Here is a 16,742-nt window from a genome sequence, read left to right on the forward strand (position 1 = left end):
GTGGTTTAGTGGTGGTCTTGGCAGTCCTGAGGTAATGGTTGGCCTTGATAATCTCAAAGGTCTTTTCCAACCTACCTGATTCTATGATGTTAGAACAGCAGCCTGTTACAGCCACCGGACGAAGCGCCGCGAAGAGGCGTTATACCCCACTAGAGCCCGCCAGGCTGCAGGCGAGAGCATGCGCAGCTTCCGCCACCGGCCGTACCCCCTAACGACCGCCCCGCCGGTCCCCGCCCCCCCGGAACTGATGTATGCAGGCGGTTCCGGGGGGCGTAACGCGGAAGCGGCGGCGGGCGGGAGGCAGCGGGCTGCGGGCAGTACGGCCCTGGGCCGGAGCGCCTCCCGGCGGCGGGGCCGGGCCTGGGCCTGCTCGCCATGAACATCGACGTGGAGTTCCACATTCGGCACAACTACCCCTGGGGTCGGCTGCCGGCCAGCGTCAAGCAGGTGCGGGCGGGCGGGCAGGGTCCGAGCTGCCGAGTGCCCCGCATGGGGAAGAGGAGGGCGGGAGGGTGCCGGGCGCGGTGCAGGGAGAGGCGGGGACTCAGCCCTGCGTGCCGCGGAGTGCCGGCGTGGCGGGGACTTGTGTGGCTGTGGGGAGAGGGGAGTGTGAGGAGGGTGCGGGACGTACGTGTGGAGGGGGGCACTGGGGTGCGCAGCCCTTCTGGGGAGAGGGTGTTCGTGTGTGTGTGGTGTATGTGGGGAGAACGGGGTATGGGAGTGGTGTGGGGTGTGTATGTGGGGATAAACGCGTGTATTCGGGGGCTCTGTGAGGAGTCGTAGGGGTGCTTTGGAGGTTCTGTGGACAGAGGGAGATGGGGGTGGGTTCTCTCAACCTGTGCAGACCCAAGGCCCGCTGAAGCCGGTGTTCCTCAGCAGCCCCAGTGATGAAAGCTGGCCCAGGACAGGTGTCAGTGTTGGCTTGTGCAGCCTTTACTGTGTTTCATAGCCTGGGAACTGTTGCAGTGAGTGGCTTGAGGAAGAGGAAACTTCATGAAATGTTGATTTGCTGGGTTTAATGGGCCTCTGATAGCAGAGGGGAGGTATTGTGTCAAGTTGAGAGGAGGTGCTCATCTACAAAGTCTTACGCTGCTTGAAAGCAGATGTTGTTAAACAACTTCTCTTGTGCACAAAGGGTGAGTAGTGGCTGCAGGCCCGGAGTAGCTGAATTCCTTGAGTTTCAGATTTCAGGTGCTGTAAGAGGGGCATGAATGATGATTTCTCATTACCTGCCCAGCTGAGTGCCATACTGTTGGCTGTGTGATTCAGGATAGAAAATATACCAGTATTTAATGTGTTATCTGCCTTAATGTAAGTTCTGGAATGCTGCTTAATTTCGTGTCAGAATAGTCTGTAATATATTTGTACTTCAAGCAAATATTTGCATCCCTGTTTGGATATTTAATCAATTGGACCCTGCCTGTGGTATTGGCTGTTTCTTTTCAAATACCTGATTCTTCAGTATGCGTGCAACTTGTTTATCACATACATAAAGTACCTTTTTATACAAGGTTCTTTTTTAACATGAGTATCATGAGGGAACCAGGAAAGAGGACCCCCCCGCCACGGAACCCAGATCACTTGCTACAGATGCAGAGTAGAAGAGTAACATGAAGAATTTTAAGGGAGCAGTTTTTTAAATAAGGCATTCAAAGCATGAGCCAAAGTTCTCTTTTTTATCTTCTGTCATGATAGTCGGGTAATACGCTGTGCTTACGCCTTGATCTTGTGACCTAAGATCACTTGATGGCCTTACTTGCGTTAAGCTATAACTTGTGCTGTTTCATTATTTGGTTTTTACATTATAGGCTGCTTAGGTGCAGCAGTTGAAGCTTTACCTGTCATTCACCGTGCTTGGTTTATTCTACACTACTTCTGGGTAATTCTTCAAGGCTGCAAGATGCTGAATGCTTGGTGAAATGCTTGATGCTTTATAAACCATTTTATTTGAGATTTAGATGCTTCCTTTTGCTACTAGAGTGGTATTAGTAAATAAAAATAAATCTAAAGATTGTTGCTTAAAGCTGCATCCTGTGTAGAGAGAGCTGTTTAAATATACTTTTGACCTCATACAGAGACTAAAGATACTGTAACTGCTGAACTGGGGTCCTGCCTTGAGTAATGACAGCTGCCTGCTTATGTTTGCTCGTGAGACACTCTGCAGTGGTTTGACTAAAAGTGATTTTGTGTGTGTCAGCTAAAATGCCTTTATGTTTTCAAGGGTCTTGGGAACTCTCAGAGGGAATATGAAAGGCAGGTCGTACTCTACAGCATCCGCAATCAGTTACGATACAGGAATAACTTAGGTGAGTAAAGAAGCTAAGTAACTTCTAATTGCTACTCAGTTCTTATGTGTGGAAGCCTCTTTACTGTCAAACTGCAAGAACTAGCTCTAACCAAAGTTCCTTCCTTCCTTCCCTGAAAATAAATACTTTTAAATGATAAAACATCTAGAAGAGTCTTGACTTTTGAGTACATTTGGCAGCTTTTCTAGCAATGCAGTCTGTAAGTTTGCTGAGTTGACAGGTGAACTGAAGTCCTGCTGTAGTTATGCTGCCCTTTTCCAAGGAATTAAGAGATTTTAAGAGAGGATTTGACTAACAAAATAAAGGCTGTCAGTAGATGAGATGCGGACACTGGACCTGACTCACATGAGCTATTGGCTATGAGTTGTTTGCAGACGTTCAGTTCAGTTTTTATTGGCTGCATCCTTTTGTCTTCCCAAAGATAGATAATGGTTTCACTAATTAAAAGATAATTTTCTACAGCCTGCATGAGTTGTGTCTCAATGGGCTGCTTCGTGGTAACCTGTAAGATAAATCTGCTCTGTTCTAATGTCATCCTGAAAGGCTCTGGGGGTACTTGTGTGTAGAAATCCTTGGATACTGAATGCCCTCCACCAGTCCTTTATTTTGTTCTTAACTTTCTGTCAATTGCCATTATACTATTTGTAATCCTTTCATTGTAACACTGGTTTTGTTTGGGTTTTTTTTTGATTTAACATTATAGAACAGTGTAACTCTCTTTTTTTTGCCTCCCCTTGTAGTTAAGCATGTCAAGAAAGATGAACGCAAATATTATGAGGATCTGTTAAAATACAGTCGAGATCATCTCATGTTGTACCCTTATCATTTGTCTGACATCATGGTAAAAGGTCTGAGGGTAACACCATTTTCCTATTACACGAGCATAATGGAGGTGAGTACAGAACTATGTTCTTTTCTTAGAGAGGTTGGTAGTGGCCTTGTAATGCATATGAGGCAGTGTCATGTAGTTTGGTTGGTTTTAGGTCGGGTCTGCTAGTAAGTAAGGAAAGAGTAAGGAAGGCTTTTGGAGAACTGCTTGTGACTGCAGTTTTATTTCCCTTTCTGCCCCCATGAGCCTTTCAAGAGCTGGACTTTGTCATGTGGGGCTGGGCTGGGGCTTACTCTGAGGCCTGTCTTTCTCTTTTGGTGCTTGAGATTTGTGGCTCTTCACTTCAAACTGTAAAAGAAATACCTCATTCTATTAGATTAATGAAACAAAGAGAATTACCATTTTTAAAACTCAGCACATTTGAATGGTTATTTTCTTTTGTGTCCTTTTTCAAAAAGACACTTAACCATATTAGAAGCTTTTTCAAAAGCTGGAAGCACATCCTTTTCTTAAGAGAACAAAGATGGTTCTGTTTTCTGTCAGCACTCTGGCAGCCTTCTTCTATTGTCATTGGGTATCAGAAGTGCTTTTTTGTATCTTGTGTACAGTGATTGCAGGCATAATGGGTTAGTTGTTAGTTTGTTCTGTTCTTACTGTTAGTGATTCCACGTGCTGTTTTTTTGTGTAAACACAGATGCAGTATTATGTTTATTCTTTCAGGCAGCATTTTTTAAAAGCTTAAACAGAAGTCTCATTTTTTTGTGAGACATTTACACGGTAAGTTAATGATTACTTAAGTAATTGGCAAATTTGATAAGGTAACTGACTTTAATAGATTTGGTGTAATTTCATTTTGTTCTTAAAAGACAGGCAGACTGCTGGACCTGCTTTTCTGAGATGGTAACTTTCTTGATGCTACAGCTAATTTTTCTTGGATTTTTATTTTTTTTTTTTAGGATATAATGAACAGTGAAAAAAGCTATGATTCATTACCCAACTTCACTGCTGCTGACTGTAAGTATTCTCTAATTGCATTAGTGCTTCACTGAGTTGGAAATAAGGAGCAGATTTGTTGGCATCTGTTTGCTTGAACATAGGCATGTTAACAAAGGTGTAGAAGCATTTAACTAAGGATATTAAGGAGCATGTGCTCTCCATACTGAGTTCCGTCCATATGGTCAGTGCTGGAATTGGAGTACTGTGAGTGCAGACAGGCAAAACTGTGTGCAGCTTCTGGCCTTGCTTGTATTGCATTCCTGTTTGGTTGTACTTCTGGGATGAAAGTCTTACTGGCTCTTGTGTGTCAGCAAGCTGAGCTGCTGGTCATTCCCTAGTGTGTTTTCTGGCATATGTTGGGCAGAAAGCTTTATCAAGCCACTGAAAGGCTGTTGATGCTGCTGTGAATTAGGGTCAGTGAGGATTGAAGGATGATGTACCAGGAAAGAGAAAGAGGAGAATTTGGTATTTTGTGACACTCCTGGGTGTCCCAGATATTTTATTGTGTTTTGTGGGTATGGGTTAGGGAGATTAGGAAAGAAAAAAAAATAGAACCTGGTGGAGGAGAACAGAGTAAGAGCAGTAGACTACTGCTAAGTCTGAGCAAAATGCAAACTGCCGGCTTAGGGACGGTGTTAATCAAATCTGTCTCTTAGAAGTTATTTGTAGCTAAAGACTTAATTCCTCACCTTTGGTATGAATTTATAAAGTTCTCTTTAAGGACAGTGTACAGTCAGATGAAGAGTAGCCTGCAGCTTCTGAGAATAGTTTTGTTTGTAGTTTTGTTGGGTTTTTTGTTTGTTTTTATTTTTAAAGGATCTTGTCAGTTGACTGTTCTAATTTGCCTCTATGTAATGTTCATACTGGGGAAACAGATAAGGGAAAATTTTACATCAGTGCCACCTAACTTGTTCGAAATCTAGTCTTAGTCAGGAGTATGGAGAAGGGAAAGGCTTCCCTGGTTTTTGTTTGTGGTTGTCCCCACCCTCCTCCTGCCCACAATTCTGTTATTTTAGCAGCAGCTGTATGTTAGTAGCTATGGTGTAATTAAGTTAATCATCTTTATTAACATTTCGTCATAAAAACTAGTGTCAAGCTAGAAGGCTGGAGTTAAAACTAAGAATATAGGTTAAAACTAAGGAGTAACTTTCTAGTATCTGTTCATAGTTCCTTAAAGGTTGAAATCTAGAGATTATGGAATTAAGTTTTGATTGAACTTAACTCAACTATATCTTAATCGTCTTCCTTAGAAGCTTATGTGGCCTTTTGTGCGCTAATTCTTAGTTTAGAGTTCTAATCCAGTGTATGGTATGAGCTTTGTAAGGGGGAAGAAAAATTTACTGACCAAAATCTGGTGCAACTTTAGTCCTGTTAATTTGAAGCATAGTTATTACCTGTTGTGAGTGTAGGAGAGAAAAGGGTTGGATTATTCCCTGCTACCCTGTCACTTGAGTGATACAGGATTGTCTTTTTTAATTTGTACAGAGTAAATGAATGGGGATGGATTCTTGTTTTAGATGCACATGGTTCTCTGTCAAATTCAGTTAGAACTGAATTGAGCTACTGTAAATATCCTTTTAGTTTGTGAAGAAAAAGTAAATAAAAATATTATTATACTGATTTTTTGAAGAATGTTTTATGTACCTTAAACCTGTCTTAAAAGAAATAAAACCTTATTTTTCAGGTCTAAGACTTCTTGGTATAGGAAGAAATCAGTATATAGATCTAATGAACCAATGCAGGTCTTCAAAAGTAAGTTTGTCTTTAATTTCCCCTCCCTTTCCTTCACCCTTTTTCCCCTCCCATATTATTTCATAGGAAGTGAAGAATGGAATAATTTCATGGGCCTGGTTAGTTTAGTAGTGTGGCTAAATGTGGCATACTGTGTTGTTAATTATATTGTGTTTCCTGTTAAAAAAGAGCTTTTTAATTTAAAGTCAAAGTATACTAAAGAAAAAGATGCTCACTGCTAAGTGTTTGTTTGGGGTTTATTTGTTTGTTTTTTTAAGCTTATATTTTTAAAGCTGTATTTACTCTATGGCACCAGATAACTAATATCTGCTGTATAAACTCTCTCCAGTACAAACATGGTAAATGATACTGCTTGTGGAAGAAATACTCCATGTTTCTATGGGTACGATTGAGATCAGAGTTTATTCTGGGATAGTCCTCTGTAAATTTCTATAGCATGTATGTTTTTCTCTAAGACAACAGTAATGAGTCTGAACAGGCATTGCTGCATGTGAGTAGCACATGTGAAAACCACTGCAATGACTGTTGATAGAAATAGACCCTTCAGTTCACAACAGTTTCCTCCTTCAGGAAGCTCTTGCTCTTTTAGTTACTTCATGGTGCTCCTTCAAACAAAAACATGAAAAATATGAAGTTGATAGGGTGAACCAAAAAGTAATGGCTGTACAATGGAGAGAAGCTGTTTAGGTCTATAAATAAACAATATTCTCCATTTTTGTTTTCCTTAGAGTGGCATTTACTCTACCTTTTTTTAGCACCGTGCTTATTGAGAATGTGTGGTACTTTGTCCTTACAAGTAAATAAAATATGTTCCTAAAATTCTTGGGTATTTCTTTTTAAGATCCTTGAACGTCTTTAAGATCCCTCATTTGTATACTTTGTTTGCTGTGCTCTCTGACCTGTTCACATTAGAAAATGTCATAAACAGTTTGAATTTGGACTTGATCCTAATGTGTTTGGATATCGGGGCTTTTAAATAGTGATGTATACAGTAGGGATGAAAATATGGGTTTATGGGAAGACTTAACAGTATCAGATGTAGATGATTTTTTTCATTCCCACTTTCATGTGATTTGAGAGAGGAGGGAAACTTTGACTAAATGACAAAGCTAATGGTGTTTGTATGAGTCCAGTCTGTGAATATAAGGTACTTAAAAAAGGATATTTATAAAAATAAGCTTATATAAAGGTGAATGTCTGTCTGCACACATGAAGTGCTCTTTATTACTATCTCAAATGGACTGTACCACTGCAGAAATTTTTCAGAAGGAAAACTGCTCATGATCTGTTACCTGTGAAACCTGTGGAGATCACTATAGAAGCGTGGTGGGTTGTGCAGTCCGGCTACATCACTGAGGATGACATCAAGGTATTTCAGTATGGATAGCATCTCTGATTTCGATTCAATACTGATAGCCCCTGAAAACAGGGGCTTTCTTATGTGTAGAATACACAAAGATTACATTGCAGGTTATAACAACTCTTTTATGGAAACAGAGATTAGAGCTCATGGAAATTGTGATGTTTTCTTTGTTGACGTATTCTGCCTTTCCCTCCTTTGTACTTTCTGCGCTGTGTACAGTGCTGAGGTGGTTTTGTGTCAACCAATCTGCAGTAACTAATATATGTGATAATGTGCTTTGTAGGGAACAAGCAACAAAATGTGTTTTCTTAAATTAATATTTAAGCCCCAATAGCTCAGTTTTGACTGAATCTCGTATAATTAGAATCTGAGTTAGTGCACTTCATATGTTTTCATTGTTTCTGCTTCTTGTGTCTCTTTTCATTGTTTGCACATGAAAAACTTGTGAGCTGACTTAATGTTTCATCCTCACTTGACTTCCATTCTCACAGCTGCTTTTTATGGTTAGCTAGTCATTTGATCTGGATTTAATTCCTTTTCTGCAAGTCTTTTGTTTAGATTGGAACATTTAAAGCAATGATGGAAGTATTTTTTGGCTATTATTTGGAATATCTTAGCCAGTGGCTACTTGCATTCTGACATCTGGCCAACCCAGAGTAGTTAACCTGAAGCACATTACTTAGATAGTGTAATGGACCTTTTCCTAGAATGGTTCCAGTTGTGTGACTGAAGACTCAGTTTGGAAGTTTTAAAGAGCAAACCTATTATACTGTGGACTTCACTTGCCAAATACCTGTTCAATTAAATACAGGTCCTTGAACATGCATAATTGTGTATGGGGACAAGAGTAAAATAAGTGAAGACTTTAACAGGAACCGCAGTGAATTTTTCAGTGCAAATATTTTTATTAACAATATGGGTTACTTGCTATATTCTTATATTACTTATGACTGATCTGAGGCTGACATGTTTGAGGGTTTTTATGAGCTGTATTAATTAAGTTGCATAGACTCATTTCTACCAAAGACTAACATGATTTCTTTTACTTAGATTTGTACTACGTCAGAGAAGTCTGCTATTGATAAGATAATTGATTCAGGTCCTCAGCTTGCTGGTGCATTAGACTTCAATGTAGTTCACAGTAAGTTTTTAATGAACATCCCTTTTCTGTTTGGAGATCTTGCTTGCTCAGTAAATTCTGAGAGAAGTGTCTGAAAAGTAGGAATAAAAGGAGGTGTAGACAGCTGAAGCATAACAGGAGGTAGAGGAAAATAAAAGCTTATGTGTATTGCAGTCTAGATCTTGTGAATGATTTAACAGTGAGCCATTAGCAGCTGTTGCTCTGTTATTGTTTGATTCAACAAATTCTTTCATTAGAAACTGTCAGTAAAGACTGTGGGGGAGAAGGATGTAGATGAGGACAAGAGAAACTAAATTAAAAATGTCAGAGTTGGTAATCCTGGGTGGTAAAACTTCACTTCTTCCTTTTCTAAGGAGAGTTTTTGTGACTTTTGTACTGTTTGAACACCATAAAAATGGGGTTTAAATCTGAGAGACTGTCTTGTTTCTCAGTGGACTGCAGCTGCTACTGAAGAATGATTTGCATATGTCTGCTCATTTCAGTGTAACAGGTATTAGATACCTACAAATCTTTAGGCAAGGGGGTATAAATTCACTGACAAACTTCTTGAGAAGTCTGTTGGTAAATGCTTGGCTTAACTATAAGCAATCAAACCTATGCACTGAAGTTTGCGGAAGAAATTGAGGGAGAATTCCACTCACTGTTAACTGAAGTAGAACAAAACAAAACAAAAACCCCAAACAAAAGAGAAGGTATGTGAAATTCTAGCTCTGGGGTGCATCTGAAATAGTATAGGGCTTCAGAAAATTCAGATCCTGAAAGATCATGAAGTGTGTTCTCTCTACATGACCTGGTGTTACTTGTGGAGAGGGTTGCAGCTTGGATTTAGTAGGTTTAGAAGGATCTAACATACCTGTCTACCCTAATTCTTGGATAGAAAAGCAATGTATAGAAGATTAATGTAAAGGACTGCCAGTAGGTTGAGATTTGATGGGAAAAGAGGACTGCTTAGTGCCAACTATGATGCCGTCAATACGTTTTGTGTATAGTGAGTAAGGATGTATGAGCTATAAGAGCTGAACCTGAAGGAGAGGCAGTGAAAAGCACCCTCAGCATGCTGATGGCTTGTAGTGTCATCCTGATCCATTACAGCTGGTTTGTTGATACACCTCAGTTTGCATAGCTGAGTATATGTCGCTGCCTGTGCTGAGCAGCAGCTGTATCAGAATCCAAGTTAGTGTAGGTTTAATGCAGGTATTTTATTTAAGATTTGATTGGGGGTAGTAATTTTACTAGATAAATTATAGGTATATACACACATGCTATAGCTGGGGTGAGCTGTGTGTGTATATTAATAATCCTGACAATTCTACTTCAGGTATTTAGTGGCATTTCACCTGAGGGTTCTTGGTGCACTTCCTGCCTGCTGTAATGAACATGTCATAGATGGAGTGATCTGGGGTAATGCCAAATAAACCACTGATGAGAAGTTCGGCTTTTTTTATACTGTGTAATTTAGCTTTCTGGTTTATTATTAAAGCTTTTACAGACCTTAGGCTCTAAAGAAAACCATGCTGAAATGTTTTGTGCTTTCTTAAAAGCTTCTCACTGGCTTACCTACACAGCAGAACTCGATTGTGGTCCTTTGTGCTCAAATCAATCTCATGGGGAAAGTGTAATCTTAAAATCTGCCATATTATTGTCCTTTTTCTATGCAAAGTTCATCTGTATCTGCTGCAGCTTTGCTGATGCCTTGTGCTGAAGTGCACCAGAACTGATTTTGGAGTAACATAAACAAGCTGCCTGGTGAAAATATGGGGGAAGCACATGTGAGGACCATCAGTACTGATGTGATTTAGTTTGTGTCCATGCAACGAAGTGTGCGAGTTCCAGCCTAAGTTAGAGAAGAACCAAAACGTAGCCAGCATCCTCAGCTGACAAAACTAATTGAGGATAAAAAACCCCCACTTGCCAGTATAGTGGTGGTGATGAAAATTTAGTGCTGCATTCATCTTTGTCAAGTGTTTTGCTGCTTTGTGTTTCTACTGTGCTGACCTGAAGTACTTGTAGAGCTCCAAGTCTACTGCATAGGACTGCAAATAAAGAACCGTGGTTTAGGGTGACACCTGATTAATATTAGATGTGGTTTCTTGATCCATGCCTTGCAAAGTAATAGTCCACTCTGGAGGAAATTAGGAAAAGTTACTTCAAATTGTGAATTGGCTGATGGGAAAGTCTCCTTTGTATCATTGGTACTCTGGAAAATGTTGTTTTCTAAAATGTTGTGCCTTTTTTTTTTTTTTTTATAAAGGTTTGTATAACAAAGGATTTATTTACCTTGATGTACCAATATCTGATGACAGCTGTATAGCAGGTAAGTAAATATTTAATGGTATTATACCAATGTTTTCTTGGTTTCGTGTCAGTTATCCTGTAGTTCTCTTATGTGTGGATGTTTGCTTAAACAAAACATTAGAACTATGAAATTTTTTCCTGACTAAATGTTTTCAACCCTATTAAAACATTGCTTTTATTATATGTAGGATTTGTTTCAACTTGAATTCTTAGGTTATTTGGTACACATGTTTAGGTAAGATGAGATTCTTTTAAAGAGAAGAATGAAGTATCCTCCTATGTGTCTGTAATGAAAAGGAAAAATGGCATAGAAAAAATAGTTGTTTTATCAAAAGGACGTGGGGTTTTGACTCCTATTTTCTGGACAGTTGCAACGTTTCTGCAGGTATCAGTTCCATCCTTCGTGGTCTTGTGACCTCAGTTATTGTCATGTGCTGTGTCTGGGGACTATGTAGGAGCTTAAGCTAGCACAGCATGTGGCTGCCCTTTAAACAACTCATTATGCTATGCTAGGTCTCAAGGGCTTCTGAATTCAGTATAATCTGCAAAGGCATAAATCATTTAGAACCTGGTCATGCAGAAGCACCTGTCATTGCTGTAGTGGGGATCAGTTAAGTGAAAGTCCTCTAAATACAAGAGACTTACTGCTTAGATAATAGCTTTGGGAGTCTCAGCTCAGGAGTGTGTGGTAAAGGTGAGTTATTTTGTGTCCAGCTTCAATCAGAGCCATGATTTAATCTCCATTCACATTACAAAATCATTTCATGGGCTGGATGGCTGGAAATGATCTATAGTGGATGAGCTGGAGACTGCAAGACTATGATGTGAGGTAGAGTGGCTATTCAGGAAAACGTGTTGAAATTATTACTGAGGGATTGGGAGAACTTTAAACACCATGTATACTATCTTCAGGCTTTTATTCTTTCTGACTGGTAAATCCTCAAAATTGTGAGTACTATGAAAACCAAGTAAGTGTAAACTTATTTTCTGGTTTCATGTGGTTTCAGTTTAATAAGGAAAGTTACCAGATCGTAATTTTGCAAGTAATTCTTTTTAGTGCCACCACTTGAAGGTTTTGTGATGAACAGAGTACAAGGTGACTACTTTGAAACGCTCCTGTACAAGATATTTGTTTCAATAGATGAACACACTAATGTGGCAGAGGTAAGTAAAACCCTGTGTTGGGGAGATAAGGAGTATTTGGAAGGGCTCAAAGCATATTGCTGAAAATAGAGACAGATGGATCAATGTCAAGTGATTTTTATCTAGAGGTGTTGCTAGGCTTAAGATCCTACCTGTTTCTTTTATTTTGAATGTAACAGTGCTTCAGGCTTGAAGTGATACCTTCAATTCAATGAATCAATTCATTAGCTGGAATGAACTCATACAGTGGTCACCAATGTAGAGTATTTTATATAGCCTAGAACTGGAACAGAATCTGTTTTAATAGTGTGCACTAAAGGAGATAAATAATTTTTTTCTTTGGCACTGAAAACATGCAGGGTGATGGCTTAAAGTAGGAATGTAACTTTTGCATAAGTACTTCTGAAAACATTTCCCATACTAAAATCATATAAGTACTTTTCTCAAAACTTGATGAATACCTGAAAAATACCCATTGAATATATCCCAGTTTTTTCTTCTTTAACTGTCCTCTGGTGTACATAGTTCAACCAGAAATCATACAGTGGAAGATAACCTCATATTTCTTTTGCATGCTTTCAAGTGGCACAATCATAGAATCAATGGAATAGCATCATAGAATCAACTAGACTGGAAAATACCTTTAAGATCATCAAGTTGGACCATTACCCCAGGACTGCCTTTTCTTCCCTTTTTTCACGGCTTTCAATGAAGACAAAATTGCTCCTACCAGTATAGGCTGAGTTTAAAAATAAGGAAGACCAACAAACAGATGCCAAAGCTCCCCCAAGTGGTGAATTGCCATGCATTGTTAATACTCTATTGTTAATTCATCTTTCTATTTTATTTCCTTTTTAGCTTGCAAATGTGTTGGAGATTGACTTATCTTTAGTAAAGGTATGTGTGTATAATGCATCTGTTGAACTCAATATGGAAAGTTCAGTGTTGTGCAACCTGGTTTCATCCAGCAGTTGCTGATTATGTGTACATGTGTTTCTGCAGAATGCTGTCTCCATGTATTGTCGGTTGGGGTTTGCTCATAAGAAAGGCCAAGTAATAAATCTGGATAATCTTCATCCATCATGGAAGAATGTTCCTTCAGTAAACAGACTGAAGTAAGTGTACAATTGCAAGAATGCTTGATCCTCTTTTTATTAATCTGATGATAAGGGATAATAATTTATCCTACATATTCAATGGGCTATTTTTGTGGCTGTCACTTAGTGCTGGCTTTTTGATTTTTTTAATGCCTAGTTGCTTACGTTTCAAGCAGACAAGTGTATGTTTGCTTTAAACTCCTGGGGCCAGAAATAGCAGCTATTACTACAGAGATGGTGTCTCTTGGCGCTGCTGTCAGTGAATATGTACCTGAAGTTTGCTTGCTTGCTGTCAAGTTCCATTGCAGTTCTGTCACTGACACTCATACATATGTTTATCTATATCAAATCCTGGGAAAGTGATGTTAATACCAATCAACAAAGGGTTCTCCAAGTTGAAGTGCCAAGCTGCATTAATTAAGAATTGTCAGGCACTTCTAGTTTTATACCTATTAAGCCATTTAAAATTACATCTGTGCCTGGGTTTTCTTTAATGCTAATTCAGACCATGAGATCAAAGTGAATTAATTTTTATTTTTTTTTCCCATTGGATTTTTCTTCACCTATAGTGTTTTGATTTTTTTTTTTTAAATCTCTCTTTTTCAAAATCTGGTATTTTCAAACCCCCAAATAAACTTTTCTGCTGAAGCTAAAGCAGGGCTCTGAGGGACATCGAGCTTGACTGATTTAGGGCTTAAAAGTATTGAAAGGCATGGATGAGGTATGCCTATGCATGGACGACTAGCACAGAAGGCAGAGATACTTCTCTGGTGCTACAGTGACCGATAGATGTGGATTTTAATTCACATTAATAGGAGTACTTTGGACCCTCAAAAGATGCTGCTTTCATGGGACAGTGGGGAAAACAGAAGTCCTATACAGGAAGCTGGGTCATCAGCCACAGATACAGATACCAACAGTCAAGATGATCCAGGTTAGCACTACCAGTAAATTTTAATACATTAGAATCAATTATTTTGAGATTTAGAGTGCCATAGGCGGTAAAGTGTTCTAGAAATAAGTAAAATAGATCGTATAGATCCTTTTTTCATATGGAATATACAGTGGGGGCGGTGGTGTCTACTACATGTTTAAAATCCTTAAGCCAGATAGGTGTTTTTTTTTTTTGTGACGATGAGGCTGATCTGTATTATGGATATCAATTGATGCAAAGATACCAACTTCTGAACTAAGTAAATCAGTAGCTTAGCAGTGATAAGCAAATTCTGTGTTCTACTCAGTATGGCAATAACTTTTCCCCCTTGTTTCTTTAAGTTAATTAAACTTGATGATTGTATTTAAAGTAGAACAAATGTGATCATATATTTTCTTTTTGTTCTCTATTAGCTGAAACAGCCAGCGTGAGCAGCCTGAATCTGTCTAGTGGACACACAAAGCGTATTGCCTTCCTGTTTGATTCTACTCTCACTGCCTTTTTAATGATGGGAAATCTTTCACCAGTATGTCAAAGTTCTTCAATGTTTTATGCCAAGAGTAAATATATAAAGCTCTAAAATACTTTTACTTCAATGTAATACAGCTGTAATTACTTAAAAAAACCTTCTGTGTTTTTTGTTGTTAAGAAATGTTTTTTGCTTAATAAAACTTTTACTTGCACATTCCATTCTCAAAGAAATGAGACAGTTTTGTTGTTCCAGAACTTGAAAAGTCATGCAGTCACGATGTTTGAAGTTGGGAAACTGTCAGATGAGAGTCTTGACAGCTTCTTGGTGGAGCTGGAAAAGGTAATCTGTTGCATGTTTGACCAAATGCTTTTTCAGCAGTTGAGGTGTTAAAGGGCCCTCAAAACCCCAGTGTCTTCATTGTTTAAACCTGCTTATTTAGCAATACAATGGTAAAAACAAGCACCTTATCATATTAAGCCTAAGTGATTCAGTTGAAGTGTTTCTGATTCACAGCATTTATACCTCTAGTGGCTATACAGGGACACTTCATGCATGTGCATAAATATGGTGAGTCTGATAGGCAAAGTTGAGTTCACGATCTACATTTGTTCATTGTATCTATACACACCTGCATTAGGGTTTGCTCAGTGGAAATCACTTTTTTTTTTCTAGTAAGGTGTTAATATTTCCGAAAGCCTGCACATCATTTCTGTAGGAAAATTTGGCCATTATGTCCTGGAATGTTTAAGCTATCTACCTTTTAAAGATAGTTCCAGAAGGACAACTAGAGAATTATGTAGGAGGGATGCTGTTAATTGCTGTATCATTTTATACCAGTCAGGATGACTGGACATTTAAATCCTTTTACCTAAACTCTTGAGTTGTAGTTCTGATCTATAGATACTGTCTTTTTGTACTTTTTGACTACCATGGTCAAGACTCATTTTTCATTTAATAGTTGCTGTAGATCACCTTTGCATTTAAGCTTCAGAGTTGAAGAAGTATTTATTTGTATGATTACAAATAAATTGTACTCAATTTATTACAAATTTATTACAAATAAATTGTAATACAATTACAGATTTATTACAAATAAATAATTATTACAAATAATTATACAAATTTATAAATAATTATTACAAATAAATAATTATTTATTTGTAATTACAAATTTATTACGAATAAATAACTCTCATACTCAATTACAAAGCTTTACAGTTATCATTTGTTAGTCTTCCCTTTTGTGTAATTGATGCTTGTGGAAACAACCTGCCGTTTTTACGCATTTGTTTTCATTTCTTGTTTAGGTTCAAAGCACAGGTGAAGGGGAAGCACAGCGGTACTTCGATCATGCACTAACGCTGAGAAACACAATCCTGTTTTTGAGGCATAATAAAGACCTAGTGGCACAAGCTGTACAGCCTGATCAGCCCAATAACGGTACAGTGAACGCCTGAGGAAATCCTTTTAAGTTTGTTTGCTTATCTGCTGTGGACTCAGCTTTCTGATTAAGCTGCTATTTCAGAAAGCAATCTGTATCCTACAAGTTTAAGACTATTTTAGAGCCAAAACATCACTTTTTCATAATTCTTTGAACTTTTATTCTTGGGTTTGCCTGTTGAATGACAGATGTGGTTGGCAAAGCTTGGACTTAAGGTCTAATGCAACAGATTAAAGCATAATGATGGCAAGAGAAGCTGAACTTGGGGAAGAGATTGGTTTCAAATCATGTGCTTCTGAAGGCCATATAAAGGAGTCATTGTTTATTCAGGGTTGTTCTGTCACAGAAACATTTTTCAAGTCATGAAAGAGGAGGTAGTCTTCTAATGAGCATTGATTTCTTTTCTTTTTCAGATCTTACCCTGCTTCCTCAGTATCTCTGTGCTTATTTCCTGGCATCAGTTCATTCCTGAGAAGCAAACTGTAATTCTGTGCCAGACAATCCTGTATGACTTAAGTTGCTAAACTGATGTACAGATTTATTAAAATTCATTCCAATCATTTAAAACTTACTTGTAGAAAATATTGTTTTCATGGCTTAGAGGAGAATGGAAAATCTGAAATCACTGTTTGGGTTGTATGCTCCACTTTAAGTGATGATTTAAGAATCTTTACATTTTCATATAGGTTTTCCCTTGGACCTCTTACGATGTGAGAGTTTGCTCGGCTTGGATCCAGCTACTTGCAGCAGGGTTCTCAACAAAAACTATACTCTGCTGGTTTCCATGGCACCACTCACCAATGAAATTCGACCTATCAGCAGCTGTACACCTCAGGTGAAAAAATACTGGGGTTTCCCCCCCCCAGTGTCTGGAAATTCACTGTCTTCATAGCTTTGTTTTGGATATATCTAACAGATACACCTTTTAAAGTGACACAGTCATTGGCAAGTAGAATAGTATTGCAGTTCACTA

General features: G+C 38.6%; 1 protein-coding gene across 2 annotated transcripts in view; it reads left to right on the forward strand.

The window, feature by feature from the left end:
• The first annotated feature begins 295 nt into the window (after nucleotides 1-295).
• FAM91A1 (family with sequence similarity 91 member A1) overlaps nucleotides 296-16,742 on the forward strand; it is a 28,155-nt gene continuing 11,708 nt past the window's right edge. For both annotated transcript variants that reach the window (XM_080610422.1, XM_080610421.1), the window contains exons 1-16: nucleotides 296-447; nucleotides 2,222-2,306; nucleotides 3,047-3,198; nucleotides 4,092-4,149; nucleotides 5,816-5,883; nucleotides 7,139-7,252; nucleotides 8,297-8,387; nucleotides 10,639-10,701; nucleotides 11,740-11,846; nucleotides 12,684-12,722; nucleotides 12,828-12,940; nucleotides 13,738-13,856; nucleotides 14,270-14,382; nucleotides 14,581-14,667; nucleotides 15,636-15,768; nucleotides 16,456-16,604. In XM_080610422.1, coding sequence (XP_080466548.1) covers nucleotides 376-447; nucleotides 2,222-2,306; nucleotides 3,047-3,198; nucleotides 4,092-4,149; nucleotides 5,816-5,883; nucleotides 7,139-7,252; nucleotides 8,297-8,387; nucleotides 10,639-10,701; nucleotides 11,740-11,846; nucleotides 12,684-12,722; nucleotides 12,828-12,940; nucleotides 13,738-13,856; nucleotides 14,270-14,382; nucleotides 14,581-14,667; nucleotides 15,636-15,768; nucleotides 16,456-16,604 — 1,563 coding nt within the window. In that variant the 5' untranslated portion in view covers nucleotides 296-375. The remainder of the gene's footprint in view (nucleotides 448-2,221; nucleotides 2,307-3,046; nucleotides 3,199-4,091; nucleotides 4,150-5,815; nucleotides 5,884-7,138; nucleotides 7,253-8,296; nucleotides 8,388-10,638; nucleotides 10,702-11,739; nucleotides 11,847-12,683; nucleotides 12,723-12,827; nucleotides 12,941-13,737; nucleotides 13,857-14,269; nucleotides 14,383-14,580; nucleotides 14,668-15,635; nucleotides 15,769-16,455; nucleotides 16,605-16,742) is intronic.

This window comes from Psittacula echo (assembly GCF_963264785.1).
Source record: "Psittacula echo genome assembly, chromosome: 2".
Classification (NCBI taxonomy): domain Eukaryota; kingdom Metazoa; phylum Chordata; class Aves; order Psittaciformes; family Psittacidae; genus Psittacula; species Psittacula echo.